Source organism: Haematobia irritans, chromosome 2 (genome assembly GCF_050003625.1).
Source record: "Haematobia irritans isolate KBUSLIRL chromosome 2, ASM5000362v1, whole genome shotgun sequence".
In the NCBI taxonomy this organism is placed as follows: Eukaryota; Metazoa; Arthropoda; class Insecta; order Diptera; family Muscidae; genus Haematobia; species Haematobia irritans.
The window spans coordinates 149896377-149912255 of NC_134398.1; the positions used below are offsets into that span (position 1 = coordinate 149896377).

At 32.6% G+C, this 15879-nt stretch overlaps 1 protein-coding gene and 2 non-coding genes across 9 annotated transcripts in view; all 3 read left to right on the plus strand.

Moving 5' to 3' along the window:
• Hydr2 (abhydrolase domain-containing protein 2) overlaps nucleotides 1–9786 on the plus strand; it is a 78166-nt gene extending 68380 nt beyond the window's left edge. For all 7 annotated transcript variants that reach the window (XM_075296605.1, XM_075296607.1, XM_075296608.1 and 4 more), the window contains one exon: nucleotides 9149–9786. In XM_075296605.1, coding sequence (XP_075152720.1) covers nucleotides 9149–9330 — 182 coding nt within the window. In that variant the 3' untranslated portion in view covers nucleotides 9331–9786. The remainder of the gene's footprint in view (nucleotides 1–9148) is intronic.
• Nucleotides 1174–1255, plus strand: TRNAS-AGA (transfer RNA serine (anticodon AGA)). The gene has a single exon. It is a non-coding gene; the product is annotated as a tRNA-Ser (tRNA).
• On the plus strand, nucleotides 1736–1817 carry TRNAS-AGA (transfer RNA serine (anticodon AGA)). The gene has a single exon. It is a non-coding gene; the product is annotated as a tRNA-Ser (tRNA).
• Nucleotides 9787–15879: the final 6093 nt, after the last annotated feature.

Genomic DNA, 15879 nt, shown 5'->3' on the forward strand with positions numbered 1-15879 from the left:
AAGTTTTCAAACTCATATAGCTCTTGAAGTAATTGAAGTGGTTCTCAGAATTACAAGTTTTATTCTACATGCTGTTAATACAAGTAAAAACAGAAGAAAAATTAAAGTTTGTAACATTAGGTTTATTTCGATGGTGAAAGGGTTCAATCCTCTCAATGTGTTGTCATTAGAAATCCAGAGTTCTTATTACTCTTGTTGTCGCCTATCAGTTTGGTTTGCTCGTAGTCCACCGAGGAAGCCCAACATCCTTGCCATAAATCATTGTATTTGAATCTGTAAACAAAATAGCGGGGGAAATATCCGTAATGATGCTATCCGTGTCGCGTGCGCCTTCTTTAGAGAGCGCATCTGCCTCCTCATTACCCATTATTCCATAATGTCAAGGTATCCAGCACAGAATAATATTATTCGAGCTCCGAGCTCTCCACGACAGCGGCTGACTACCTTCGACGTTCTGTTCGGATTACCCAAGGCCTTTATTGCTGTCTGACTGAAACTACTGACATCACTTCTGAATATCAGCCTCATCAACAGGAGTTCTGTAGATTTTGCAATGAGAATCTTAAGTAGAATTTTGTACACAGGGTATATAAGATTCAACCTGGTCGAACTTACCGTCGTATATACTTGTTATTGCGTTACAATAGCTCATAACTTTTAACTTTTTGTTTGTTTCAGTCAAAACTAAAATATGTTTAAAAGTAATCGAGTTAAAAAGCAATTGCAGACGATGTTTTCAGACTTTCTGCTGATTAAGCTGATTTTTCTGTTGTATTTTCTAACAAATTTTTTGGGGTGTAAAAAGCTTATAATGATGTATCCTATCTTCAAAGCTGTCCTACAAGATTTCAAATCTACGAGTATACTAAATTTCCTCACGAAATATTTAATATTTAAGACTGAAGCGATATTAAAATAGACAGATGGACGAACATTGATATTTTGTCTTAGAATTCTATTAATACATATGTAATACATACACTTTACTAGTTTGTTGAAATCAAAAACAAACAAAAAAACTTATCAAAGTGTCTCTACTTAAAAGTTTAAATTAATATACCCATTGCAAAAAAGTGGCGAATTGCATTATCAATCATTTATTATTTATTGTTTTAAGTGGAGTTATCTTAATCATATTTGGACTAGAATATCTCTTCGGGCTGTCTTCAATGTGCAGTCGTGGCCGAGCGGTTAAGGCGTCTGACTAGAAATCAGATTCCCTCTGGGAGCGTAGGTTCGAATCCTACCGACTGCGTGATAAAGTATTCTTTTTATTAAACAAAATGTTTTTATTTGTCAAAAGTTGTTTGCCGATATAGAAATGTTTATCTTATGAAGGAAAAAATAAATCTGAAATTTCTATCGATATACATGAAAAGCACACAATATAGGGCCAAAAATTATATCGTTGGTCATATTATTTAGTTGGATGTGAAAGACAATATCGAAAAAATGTAAAATTAATTGGATATGATCGAAATTTGCCCTACTTCTGGATAAAATGATGGGGATCTAGACTCTTTGTTTTGGTAGCTATTTTTTCTGGGAAACATGATACTCAAATGGTTCATTTTTTTCTACCTCATAAGGTAATATTTACCATTTATTTCTACAAAAAATTTTTAATTTTTAGTTAATTTACTCAGAATGAAATTATGACTGCTTTGTATCATAAATTTAATTAACTCAATGAATTTTTGTAGCATTTTGTTCTCGCTCTAATAGCCTCCAATATGCAGTCGTGGCCGAGCGGTTAAGGCGTCTGACTAGAAATCAGATTCCCTCTGGGAGCGTAGGTTCGAATCCTACCGACTGCGTGCAAAACTACTTTTTTGCATTTTAATTAACTATGAGTAACAAGAAGAACTATGTTTTTTTGTTAGTAATAAGAGATATTCTATTTTGAATGGCTCAGTATTCCTGTAGGTGTCACGGCTAGGTACCTTCGATTTGTATACCCTTCACCATAGGTTGGCGGGTATATTAACGTTCTCATTCCGTTTGTAACACATCGAAATATTGCTCTAAGACCCTATAAAGTATATATATTCTGGATCGTGGGGAAATTCTGAGTCGATCTAAGCATGTCCGTCCGTCCGACCGTCCGTCCGACCGTCCGTCCGTCGTTCTGTTGAAATCACGCTAACTTCCGAACGAAACAAGCTATCGACTTCAAACTTGGCACAAGTAGTTGTTTTTGATGTAGGTTGGATGGTATTGTAAATGTGCCATATCGTTCCACTTTTACGTATAGCCCCCATATAAACGGGCCTCTAGATTTGGCTTGTGGATCCTCTAAGAGAAACAAATTTCATCCGATCCGGCTGAAATTTGGTACATGGTGTTAGTATATGGTATTTAACAACCATGCAAAAATTGGTCCACATCGGTCCATAATTATATATAGCCCCCATATAAACCGATCCCCAGATTTGGCTTGCGGATCCTCTAAGAGAAGTAAATTTCATCCTATCCGGCTGAAATTTGGTACGTGGTGTTAGAATATGGTTTCTAACAACCAAGCAAAAATTGGTCTACATCGGTCCATAATTATATACAGCCCCCCCATATAAACCGATCCCCCGATTTGACCTCCGGAGCCTGTTGGAGGAGCAAAACTCATCCAATCTGGTCAATATTTGGAATGTGGTTTTAGTATATGGTCTTTAACAACCGTGCAAAAATTTATCCATATCGGTCCATAATTATATATAGTCCCCATATAAACCGATCCCCAGATTTGACCTCCGGAGCCTCTTGTTAGTATATGGCCGCTAACAACCATGGCAAAATTGGTCCATATCGGTCTATAGTTATATATAGCCCCCACATAAACCAAACCCTAATCACACAAAAATTGGTCCACGTCGGTTCATAATTGTATATAACCCCCTTATAAAGCGACCCCTATAAAGGGTGGTTAAATTTTGAAGGGCCGATGTTGATTTTGAATAAGACACAAACTATTTAGGAAATTATTGTAATTTTATTTTATTATGATATATTGGTATTACTCAATTATGTATGGAACAAAATATCGGCCAAATGGGCGCCGCGACCTCGGTGGCACACCTTCATCCGATGGTCCAAATTTTCGATGACGCTGAGGCATAATGGAGGTTCTATGCCGTTAATGTTCCGAACTATCTCATCCTTTAGCTCTTGAATTGTTGCTGGCTTATCGACGTACACCTTTTCTTTCAAATAACTCCAAAGAAAAAAGTCCAACGGTGTCAAATCACATGATCTTGGCGGCCAATTGACATCGCCATTACGTGAGATAACACGGCCATTGAATTTGTTGCGCAAAAGAGCCATTGTTTCGTTAGCTGTGTGGCAAGTGGCACCGTCCTGCTGAAACCACATATCGTCCACATCCATATCTTCCAATGCGGGCCATAAGAAGTTCGTTATCATCTCACGATAGCGAACATCATTCACAGTAACTGCCTGACCGGCCTCATTTTGGAAAAAATACGGCTCGATGATGCCGCCAGGCCATAAACCGCACCAAACAGTCACACTTTGTGGGTGCATTGGTTTTTCGATAATCACTCTTGGATTCTCATTCGCCCAAATGTGGAATTCTGTTTATTGACGAATCCACTGAGGTGAAAATGTGTCTCATCACTGAAGATGATTTTCTTCGAAAATTGATCATCCACTGTTGCCATTTCTTGGAACCATTCTGCCCACACACATTCAGCCCTTACAATTTAACCACCCTTTAGAAGCCCAAGAAGTAAAATCGGGAGATCGGTCTATATGGGGGCTATACCAAAACAGGGACCGATATTCACAATTTTTTCACACCTCTTTATGGTCCGAAAATACCTCTAGATTTTCAATTTCAGGCAAATTGGATAAAAACTACGGTTTCTATAAGCCCAAGAAGTAAAATCGGGAAATCAGTCTATATAATGGCTATGCCACAAAATGTACCGATACTCACTATTTTCGGCACACGTCTTTATGGTTCTACAATACCTCTAGATTTCCAATTTGAATAAATTGGAAAAAATACTGCGGATTCTAAAGGGTGGTTGATTTTAAGGGTCAATGTTGATTTTGAATAAAACACAAACTATTTAGGAAATTATTGTAATTTTATTTTATTATGATATATTGGTATTACTCAATTATGTATGGAACAAAATATCGGCCAAATGGGCGCCGCGACCTCGGTGGCACACCTTCATCCGATGGTCCAAATTTTCGATGACGCTGAGGCATAATGGAGGTTCTATGCCGTTAATGTGCCGAATTATCTCATCCTTTTGCTCTTGAATTGTTGCTGGCTTATCGACGTACACCTTTTCTTTCAAATAACCTCCAAGAAAAAAGTCCAACGGTGTCAAATCACATGATCTTGGCGGCCAATTGACATCGCCATTACGTGAGATAACACGGCCATTGAATTTGTTGCGCAAAAGAGCCATTGTTTCGTTAGCTGTGTGGCAAGTGGCACCGTCCTGCTGAAACCACATATCGTCCACATCCATATCTTCCAATTCGGGCCATAAGAAGTTCGTTATCATCTCACGATAGCGAACACCATTCACAGTAACTGCCTGACCGGCCTCATTTTGGAAAAAATACGGCTCGATGATGCCGCCAGCCCATAAACCGCACCAAACAGTCACTCTTTATGGGTGCATTGGTTTTTCGACAATCACTCTTCTCATTCGAACATGTGCCTCATCACTGAAGATGATTTTCTTCGAAAATTTATCATCCACTGTTGCCATTTCTTGGAACCATTTAGCACGTTGTTGGATTGTGTATCTCTCCATGGTTCAAATTGAGTAAGTCTGAAATAGAGAAATGTCAAATAAAATTCGGAAAAAAAACTTGGCGTTTAGGTGTGGTTCACATTCAACATCGGCCCTTACAATTTAACCACCCTTTATTTCAATCCGGCTCTCTATTTACCTATCAAAACTTCATATCCGTTGGTAATAATTTATACACTTCCCTATATACCATATACCGGGTCAAGAACTGAATTATATACTTATTTAACCTGTTTTTTTTTTTCTAATATATACCACGTATGGACTAACTTTCTATTTAGAAGACGATGTTAAGAAGTTTTATGATACCTTGCCATCGGCAAGTATTACCACAACCCAAGTAATTCGATTGTGGATGACAGTCTTTAGTAGAAGTTTCTACTCAATCCATGGTGGAGGGTACATAAGATTCGGCCTGGCCGAACTTACGGCCATATATACTTATTTAACATTGTCTTCTAAATTGTAAGTTAGTTCATAAAGACCTATATTTAGTCATATTAATTCTTGATCGGTCTATATAGAGGATATGGATAATTATGAACCGATATGGGTCAATTTAGAGGGAATGTAATAACATCATACGCCAAATTTCAACCCGATGTTTCAAGTCAAAATACCGGTTTTTATGGGGGCTATGGACCTTATTAACTTTGTTTCTCAAGAACCTAAATCTGGAAGTTAGCCAGGTGGATGTCCGCGTGGTTGTTAGAAGGCATCTATTGACCCCACGTAACAAATTTCATCCTGATCGGACGAATTTTGCTCCTCTAAAAGGATTCGGAAGTCAAATGTGAAGACCTGTTTATCATTAAAAAGGGGGCTATACATCATCATGGACCTATATGGACCAATTTTTGCATTGCTGTTAGAAGGCCTATATTGATACTATTGGATGTTGTTTTGTAAATTTCGTTACTTAAAAAAAAGAACGTAAAAAAGATATTTTGGGTAATTTTTAATAATATGTTAAAGCTTAAAAACAATTTAGTAAAGCGAATTCCATCTTCAAAGTTTTGTTCTAGTGTTATAAAATGTGCTATGTTGGATATATTGGTGTCGTTAGATACAGATACCAACCAAGTTTAGCTCATTGTCCAACTTGCTTACAGCCAGAAGAAGAAAAACAAGGGTATAATAAATAGTCAGTAACGAGTACTTGTAATCAAATACTCGTTACTTTCCCAACTCTAATCGGCTGGACTGTGCTCTTCGAGTAGGATTTAGAATGGGAGCAATATGTCACCACTCGACTTACGTTAATACTAACTACATGCTTGTGCCAAGTTTCAAGCCGATAACTTATAGCGTTTTGAAGTTAGCGTGATTTCAACCGATGGACGGACGTACATTGCTAGATCGACTCGGAATTTCACCATGGCCAGGAATAAATACTTAATCGATCACAGACCAAGATTTCGATACGTAACCGGAATTACAAATTAGTTATGGTGAAGGATATCAAAATGGCGCGACAATCCTTGTATTTAGATATCACATATTTTCACAAAGCACGTATTTGGAATTAAAATTAACTTTTCTAGAGGCAATTTTAAATTATAATTTTTTTTTTGAGGAAAGCTTAGGTTAGGTTAGGTTAGGTTAAAGTGGCAGCCCGATTAAGTTTCATGCTCACTTATAACAGGTTGGCCGATAAGTCCCCGGTCTAACAAAGAAAAACACATTTTTTTCAAAATTCGTTTTTATTATTCAACATAGTTCCCTTCAAGAGCGATACAACGATTATAACGACCTTCCAATTTTTTGATACCATTTTGGTAGTACTCCTTCGGTTTTGCCTCAAAATAGGCCTCAGTTTCGGCGATCACCTCTTCATTGTAGCCAAATTTTTTCCTGCGAGCATCATTTTGAGGTCTGAGAACAAGAAAAAGTCGCTGGGGGCCAGATCTGGAGAATACGGTGGTTGGGGAAGCAATTCGAAGCCCAATTCATGAATTTTTGCCATCGTTCTCAATGACTTGTGGCACGATGGGTTGTCTTGGTGGAACAACACTTTTTTCTTCTTCATATGGGGCCGTTTTGCCGCGATTTCGACTTTCAAACGCTCCAATAACGCCATATAATAGTCACTGTTGATGGTTTTTCCGTTCTCAAGATAATCGTTAAAAAATTATTCCATGCGAATCCCAAAAAACAGAGGCCATTACTTTGCCAGCGGACTTTTGAGTCTTTCCACGCTTCGGAGACGGTTCACCGGTCGCTGTCCACTCAGCCGACTGTCGATTGGACTCAGGAATGTAGTGATGGAGCCATGTTTCATCCATTGTCACATATCGACGGAAAAACTCGGGTGTATTACGTGTTAACAGCTGCAAACACCGCTCAGAATCATCAACACGTTGTTGTTTTTGGTCAAATGTGAGCTCGCGCGGCACCCATTTTGCACAGAGCTTCCGCATATCCAAATATTGATGAATGATATGACCAACATGTTCCTTTGATATCTTTAAGGCCTCTGCTATCTCGATCAACTTCATTTTACGGGCATTCAAAATCATTTTGTGGATTTTTTTTTTTTGATGTTTTCGTCGGTAACCACCTCTTTCGGGCGTCCACTGCGTTCACCGTCCTCTGTGCTCATTTCACCGCGCTTTAATTTTGCATACCAATCAATTATTGTTGATTTCCCTGGGGCAGAGTCCGGAAACTCATTATCAAGCCAAGTTTTTGCTTCCACCGTATTTTTCCCCTTCAGAAAACAGTATTTTATCCTTTTTTTCTATTCTTTTCACAATAACAAATTTTGCTTCACAAAAGACGCTCTATTTCACAAACTAATTGATTTGACACAAATCATTTGAAGGTTGGTACTATATAAAAATAATATGCATTTAATACTAGCGACGCCATCTATGTGTAAGACCGGGGACTTATCAGCCAACCTGTTACTATTCAGTCCACATTAACTAAAAGTACCTATTGCATATGGGCACTTCTAGTTTTAACCGCTGAACCTTCTCGATTATTATGGAAATCTGACGTCTTGAGAACACTAGCATATCTAGAGTGCGGTTTAAGTCTAAATGTGGCCATATTTGCTTGGTGTCGTTGCAACCCTTGTAATTCTCCCATCGAACATTTGCCATCATAACAGCCTTCTCACGCAGTAAGAGCTTGCAGGTAGCCAGAGGCATACCAACAGATTCTAGTTCCCCTGGATGTATGTAAAATAGTTTCTAGCCTTGCTAACTCATCCGCTTCCAATATTAGGTGAATATTGTACTGCTCAGCCATCTCGTTGAGAGATTTGCGGCAGTTGATGGCCGTTTTCGAGTTAAGGAACACAGAGTCCAAGGATTTTATTGCAGGTTGACTGTCTGAGTATATATTAATGCCAACATTTTTTGGAACATTACTTCTCAGCCAATTCGCCACCTCTCTTGTTGCTAATATTTCAGCCTGATACACACTACAGTGATTAGGTAATCTTTTCGATATTCGAAGTTTCAAATCTTTAGAATATACTCCGAAACCCACTTGTCCGTCCATTTTGGAGCCATCAGTGTAGAAATCTATTTTACGTGTATTCCCTGGGGTCTGTGTACACTAGAGGTGTGCACGTGAGTAATAGCATACTCACGCTCACGCACACTCACGACCGAAAAATCATACTCACACACACTCACGGACGATATTTTTTGGTAGGACTCACGCACACTCCCGAAAAGAAAATTTGTACTCACGCACGAAAACGTCGTGACTCACGAAAAATACCGTGACTCGCGAAAAATATCGTGACTCACGAATAATTTTATGATTTATTCACCTTACCGAAGTGTATGAAAACATGAGCATTATTAACATCCCAGGTGTCACCAAAATTGTAATTGAATTTAGCTCTTAAGCGTTTTATGTTGGTGAGCAGGAATAGTTTGGTGAGTGTAATTCGTTACTCACGCACACTCACGAAGATATTATTTTCGTGACTCACGCCCACGCATGACATTTTGGTTTGTTAATCACTCTCACGCTGTTGTCATGAGCGTGACTCACGACTCACGTACGAATCACGAAAATTTTCGTGAGTCACGACAATTTCGTGTCACGTGCACACTTCTAGTGTACACCAAGCCTCACTGTTCGGAATTAGAGTTTCAAACTTTTTGTCGAAAAGTGGTTTCGACAGAGTGTTATCCACTAGGTTTGGCACATCTGACATTATTTTGAGAACCGAACTGTGTAGAGGAGAGCTTAGCGATGTAAATTCATGGAGTAAATATACATTAGATCTGATTGAAAATGTATGCATTTCTATATTAGTACAAATTTTAAGTGATTTCCCAATATTTTCTATGAAATTATATTTTAATCAATATTTTTTTTGCTCTTTTCAGTTTCACGCGAAAAAACTTGCTACATCGAATTGGCTCATGGTGGTCACTTGGGCTTCTACGAAGGTGGTCTCATCTATCCCAATCCTGTGACTTGGCTAGATCGTACATTAATAGCAATGATTGGATCTCTAGTTATGACTCACATAGATCCCACAAAGCAAGCGATGATCTCAACCATATAAAAAGAGCTTAAATTTCTTAATTCCATCAACTCTTTTTTTCTGTTCTTCACTGCTCCAACTCTCAAGATATGTAGCTGTATATGTATTTATTTTGTTTTTGTTTTTTAGCAATTGAATGTATAGCTAGAAAAGTGGATTTTTTTTTAAGAGAGCAGATAGAGATTGAAAAACCAAACACATTCGTAATAGTATTTAGGCTATTTTTTACCAGGTGAAAAAAAACAAAAAAATTAATATTTAGAAAATAACAAATTTAAATGTTTTATAAGAAGGCAAGCATGCATTGCAAATGATAAATAAACCACATAACAACAAATTAACAAATAATGTGCTATAGCAAACAAAAAAGTATTGTATTTACTATAATTTATAAATCGTTTAGGAGGATATATAGGCCTTTAATGAAAAAGACGAAAACGCATATTTATTGGGAAAATAAACCAAAATGAAAAGAAATTAATATATATTGACTTGTGTAACAAATCAAAACATACAAAACAAAAAATATTTATATATATTAAAAAAGTCTGTTTTTTGCTATGATATCGATCAATAATAATGGAATCAAAAACAAATTTTTTTGAAATTTTTACAAATGTTAAAAAAAAGAACAAAATGTTCACAACCAATAACGTTTCCTTATTTTAATATATAGTACATAGCCACACAAATGAAACATTGCCCATTATATAACATGTATATATATTTATATATGTAGAAATATCTAAATTCCAATGTAGAATAAGTGGACACATTTTTTTTGTTTTTTTTTTTTTTTTTTAATTTATGTTTTATATATTTTTTTGTTTTTTATTTTTTTTTTTAATTTATTGAAGTTAATGTTCAAAACTAATTAAAAATTAATTTTAAAAAATCTAAATGTACTTTTCTTATTTCTACATCTTTGATTTAAACAGATTTTGAATAATTTATTGCTAAACTCCTAGGGGAAGTAACCAATCCCTTTGCATTGGCACTAATTTGCCATAAATGAATGTAAATGGTGACAGAGGATATAACTGGGACTTATCTAAAAATAGCAGTCCATGCTACAGGGTTTGAAAGATATGCTTGAAGATCGATTTCAAAGACAAATTAAAGTCCATAGGAGTTTTTTCTTTCGAACTGGATTATAGCTTCAATTTATCTAGATGTCCTTGTTCGATGCCACTAGTTTTTTTTTTTTTTTTGACTGGTCCCCATAAACCAATTTATGTTGTATTTGAAGGTCCATTTCAAAGATATTTATATTGTCCATACTAATTTGTCATTAATGACAAATTAGATGTCCTCGATAAGTTCGATGCTATGTTTCAGTGTTAAATGCAGAGATATTTAATTTGTCGTCCCACTATGTAAAGTAAATTTTTTTGATTATGGCAAAAATAGAAGATAATCTAACGTATCCCACTCACGGTTACCACAGTTGATAGAATTCTACCAAAAATTATAGATTTTTTATTGTTTAGTAGATTGTTAGAGTTCTTGGTATTTTTTTAGATTTTTCAAATATTCTTCACCGGCGAATATATACTTCAATTACTTTTCTGTTCCATTTATGATCTAGACTATTCCATTTGTATTGATACTGCAATGTCCGTAATGTTTTTATGGAAATATAAAAGGAGATTTTTGGGGCGCTACTTAGGCAGCCTTATAAATCCGAAATGCTTCATGATTATGCTTCTGAATTATCGAAATATTTAATCATTTCATTTTAACTGTCCTTTGATAAAGACAGCATATTGTAACACCACATGGTAAGTGTGCTCTTTTTGTTGAAGTAGATACTTTTCTTGTTTGGTCCAAACTAAAATTGTCAAAATTTCGACACATTCACAATTCAAAAGCTACTTTTTAGTCGCTATTGAGAGTGCTCGTTTTCTGCGAATATATAATGTTTAATTTTGAATTTAATGTTGCAAAACTCTAAGATTTTTTAAAAATATATAAAAATAAAATTTGATAATTGAGATTTTTTTATTTGGTAGAGTTTTCGTAAAATTTGGGTAGAATATATTTTACTCGTGTTTACACGGTTGCCACGAACGCCACAAAAAATCTACCAAAATTTGGAGAAGATTTTACTAAACAAAAAAGTTTTATTTTGAATATAGAAATATTTTGTAAAAAAATATTTCTATATATATCTATTCTATAAATAAGGATTAATAAAATTAATTAGATATGAAAAGAAAAACAATTTTCTATAGACAATTTTGTCAAAATTTTATTTCTATAGAAAATTTTGTCAAAATTATATTTCTATTGAAAATTTTTGTCAAAATTTTATTTCTATAGAAAATTTTGTCAAAATTTTTTTTCTATAAAAAATTATGTCAAAATTTTATTTCTATAGAAAATTTTGTCAAAATTTTATTTCTATAGAAATTTTTGTTAAAATTTTATTTCTATAGAAAATGTTGTCTAAATTTTATTACTTTACTTTTGTCAAAATTTTATTTCTATAGAAAATTTTGTCAAAATTTTATTTGTATAGAACATTTTGTCAAAATTTTATTTCTATAGAAAATTTTGTCAAAATTTTATTTCTTTAGAAAATTTTGTCAAAATTGTATTTCTATAGAAAATTTTGTCAAAACTTTATTACTATAGACAATTTTGTCAAAATTTTATTTTTAAAGAACATTTTGTCAAAATTTAATTTCTATTGAACATTTTTGCCCAAATTTTATTTCTATAGAAAATTTTGTCAAAATTATATTTATATAGAACATTTTTGTTAAATTTTATTTCTATAGAACATTTTGGGCAAAATTTTATTTCTATAGAAAATTTTGTCAAAATTTTATTACTATAGAAAATTTTGTCAAAATGTTATTCCTTTAGAAAATTTTGTCAAAATTTCACTTCTATAGAAAAATTTTGCCAAAATTTTATTTCTATAGAAAATTTAGTCAAAAATTTATTTCTATAGAAAATTTTGTTAAAATTTTATTTTTATATAAAATTTTGTCAACATTGTATTTCTATACAAAACGTTGCCAAAATTTTATTTTATAGAAAAGTTTTTCAAAATTTTATTTCTATAGAAAATTTTGTCAAAATTTTATTTCTATAGAAAATTTTGTCAAAATTTTATTTCTATAGAAAATTTTGTCAAAATTTTATTTCTATAGAAAATTTTGTCAAAATTTTATTTCTATAGAAAATTTTGTCAAAATTTTATTTCTGTAGAAAATTTTGTCAAAATTTTATTTCTATAAGAAATTTTGTCAAAATTTTATTTCTATAGAAAATTTTGTCAAAAGTTTATTTCTATAGAAAATTTTGTTAAAATTTTATTTCTATAGAAAATTTTGACAACATTTTATTTCTATAGACAATTTTGTGAAAAGTTTATTTCTATAGAAAATTTTGTCAAAATTTTATTTCAAAATTTTATTTCTATAGAAAATTTTGTCAACATTTTTACTATAAAAACTTTTGTCAAAATTTTATTTCTATAGAAAATTTTGTCAAAATTTTATTTCTATAGAAAATTTTGTCAAAATTTTATTTCTATAGAAAATTTTGTCAAAATTTTATTTCTATAGAAAATTTTGTCAAAATTTTATTTCTATAGACAATTTTGTGAAAAGTTTATTTCTATAGAAAATTTTGTCAAAATTTTATTTCTATAGAAAATATTATTTCTAAAGTTTATTTCTACAGAAAATTTTATCATAATTTTTTTACTATAGAAAACGTTGCCAAAATTTTATTTTATAGAAAAGTTTTTTATAATTTTATTTCTATAGAAAATTTTGTCAAAAGTTTATTTCTACAGAAAATTTTGCCAAAATTTTATTTCTATAGAAAATTTGTGAAGTACCTCTTAGGTGGAGAGGAATATTCTGCAAAATCTACCAAAGTATCAAGAATTCTATCAATCTACCAAACATTAAAAAATCTACCATTTTTGGTAAAATTCTACCAACTGTGGTAACCGTGGTGACAAACCGTGTTTACTCTACACATTCAAATTTTCCACCGAGAATACTTTGTGTTTTTGTCTTCTGGTATCATTTACATTTTTTGAATAACGGGAGGCGATATCTCAGAAATTGTGGAATTTATTAAACATAAAACTTAACACTTCTGGACCACGATGTAGTAGTCAATGTTGAAAAATTTATATTTCCGAGTATACAATTGAACGCATACTTCGTTAGTCGAAATCGTCTTTTGATCCTGCAAGGAGACTTTTTCAAACAGTGCTCAGATGGTTTACACAAAAAAAGTCTGTTGTAAAACTCATGCTAAAATGAACTAATATTTATTGCAAACATTTTATTTTGTTTTAGTTCATTTTTAAAATTTTGTAAGAAATTTTCCCCAGGCCAACGATTTTTTCTTTATTCCAAATATGTCTCAAAAATTTTATGAATTAAATGGCAGTAAAATTTTAATCGCATACAAATTAGTTCAATTCTAACTAAAACAGAAGAAGTTTTTCGTACACTTCTCAAAAATAGTAAGAATGAACTACAGCGTGGTTAAAATGGGTATGATCTGACGCTAAAGATTTTTTCTTTATTTTTAGTTAATTTTTTCTTTTCGAGGAAGATGAATTTCGTAAATGGTAATTAAAAATCTAAAAATATCAGAAAATCTTCGTTAGTTTAATGAATCTCAAAATTTGGAATACAATTTAGTTCAATTTTCGCACGAGATAGTTCATTTTTCCCATAATGTAGTTTTCTTTGTTTTGTGTGTAGATTGATCTTATACCTTACTTTTCACCGCATTAATTTTATATTTATCTAGTTCTCCAATTCGGAATATACGTGCCTGTTCTGGTACACATATCTATCGCTTTCGTAAGATGTAACACCTAAGAGGTGTTCTGGACTACACTTTACACCGTCTCAGTCCGGAAAAATGTATACGAACATTTTTTCTGTATGGACCAAGTGTACAGCTATCGTATGCAAAATTGGAAGATTTTTAACAAAAATAAATAACAGATTCTGAAACTTTAATGTGTTTTTTTTAATATATATTTTGCCAATTTTGTTAACTGAAATCACTTGCCTACACAGAAAAAATTTTCACGAAAAATTTTCCAATTAAAATTTTAATTGAGTTTGAAAAAACATTCAATTAAAAATTTAATTGAATCAACAAATTTTTTAATTGAAACAAATATCAATCACAAAATTAATAGTATCAATTAATTTTTTAATTGGATCAATTAATTTTTTAATTGGATCAATTAATTTTTTAATTGGATCAATTAATTTTTTAATTGACCTTCAATTAATTTTTTAATTGGATCAATTAATTTTTTAATTGACCTTCAATAATTTTTTAATTGACCTTCAATTAATTTTTTTAATTGATACTATCATTTCTGTGATTGAAGACATTTCAAATAAAAAATTAATTGGATCAATTAATTTCGTGATTGAATCAGAAAAATGTTTTTTGTGTGTATGGCACGAATTACAATCTGGAAAAAACATCTAAAATTTCAACAAAAATTTATTCTAGGATTGGTTTTTACTTTTCCATAGTCTAACGTAATTTTAGCCGAATAATAGATTTAGTTTATAGTATCTGTATGCAACTAAAATGCCTTGCCTTTTTGCGATCAGAAATCCGATAAAGTGTTCCCACGTGTGAGTCAGAACAACTAACTTTTGTGAGATGTGAATAATGTGTGTTGTGTGGTGTACAGTGCGGTGAGACCCAGAATAGCCGTGGTGGTCACAAAAGACACAATTTACTACACAGAAAAAAATATCACCAAAATATTTCCAATTAAAAAGTTAATTGAAGTTGAAAATTTTTTCAATTAATAAATTAATTGATACAATTAACTTTTTAATCATGATAGAAACATTAAGTTAATTATGTCAATGATTGAAAATTTTAAAGTTTGTAATTAAAAAATCAATTGATACAATTAACTTTTTAATCTAATTCGGAAGACTAATTAAAAATGTATTTCAAACAATCATTTGTTAATCCAAATAAAAACTCTAAGCCAATTCAGAAAGTAATTAAAAATAGTTACCTTTTTTAATTAATAAATTAATTGAGTTTTGCAATCAACATCAATTAAATTTTTAATTGAATCAATTAAAAAATTAATTGAAATTTGCTGAAAAAATCAATTAACTTTTTGATCAAGAATTTTTTCTATGCCCAATTAAAACTGTGATTGATACTATCATTTTCGTGATTGAAGACATTTCAATTAAAAAATTAATTGGATCAATTAATTTGGTGATTGAATCAGAAAAAAAATTTTTGTGTGTACCTATCTAGGCGAGAACTAGCCCGTATCCACTGCTAAGTAGAAAAATCGTAAAAATGCCCCAACAAATTTGGAGCACTTCAGATGGTATCAAAAACTTTGGAATCGTGCAGGGTATAAAACAATGAGCTCTGCCCGATTTTAGACTTACCTTACTGGGAGCCACCGTGGTGCAATGGTTAGCATGCCCGCCTTGCATACACAAGGTCGTGGGTTCGATTTCTGCTTCGACCGAAAACCAAAAAGTTTTCCAGCGGTGGATTATCCCACCTCAGTAATGCTGG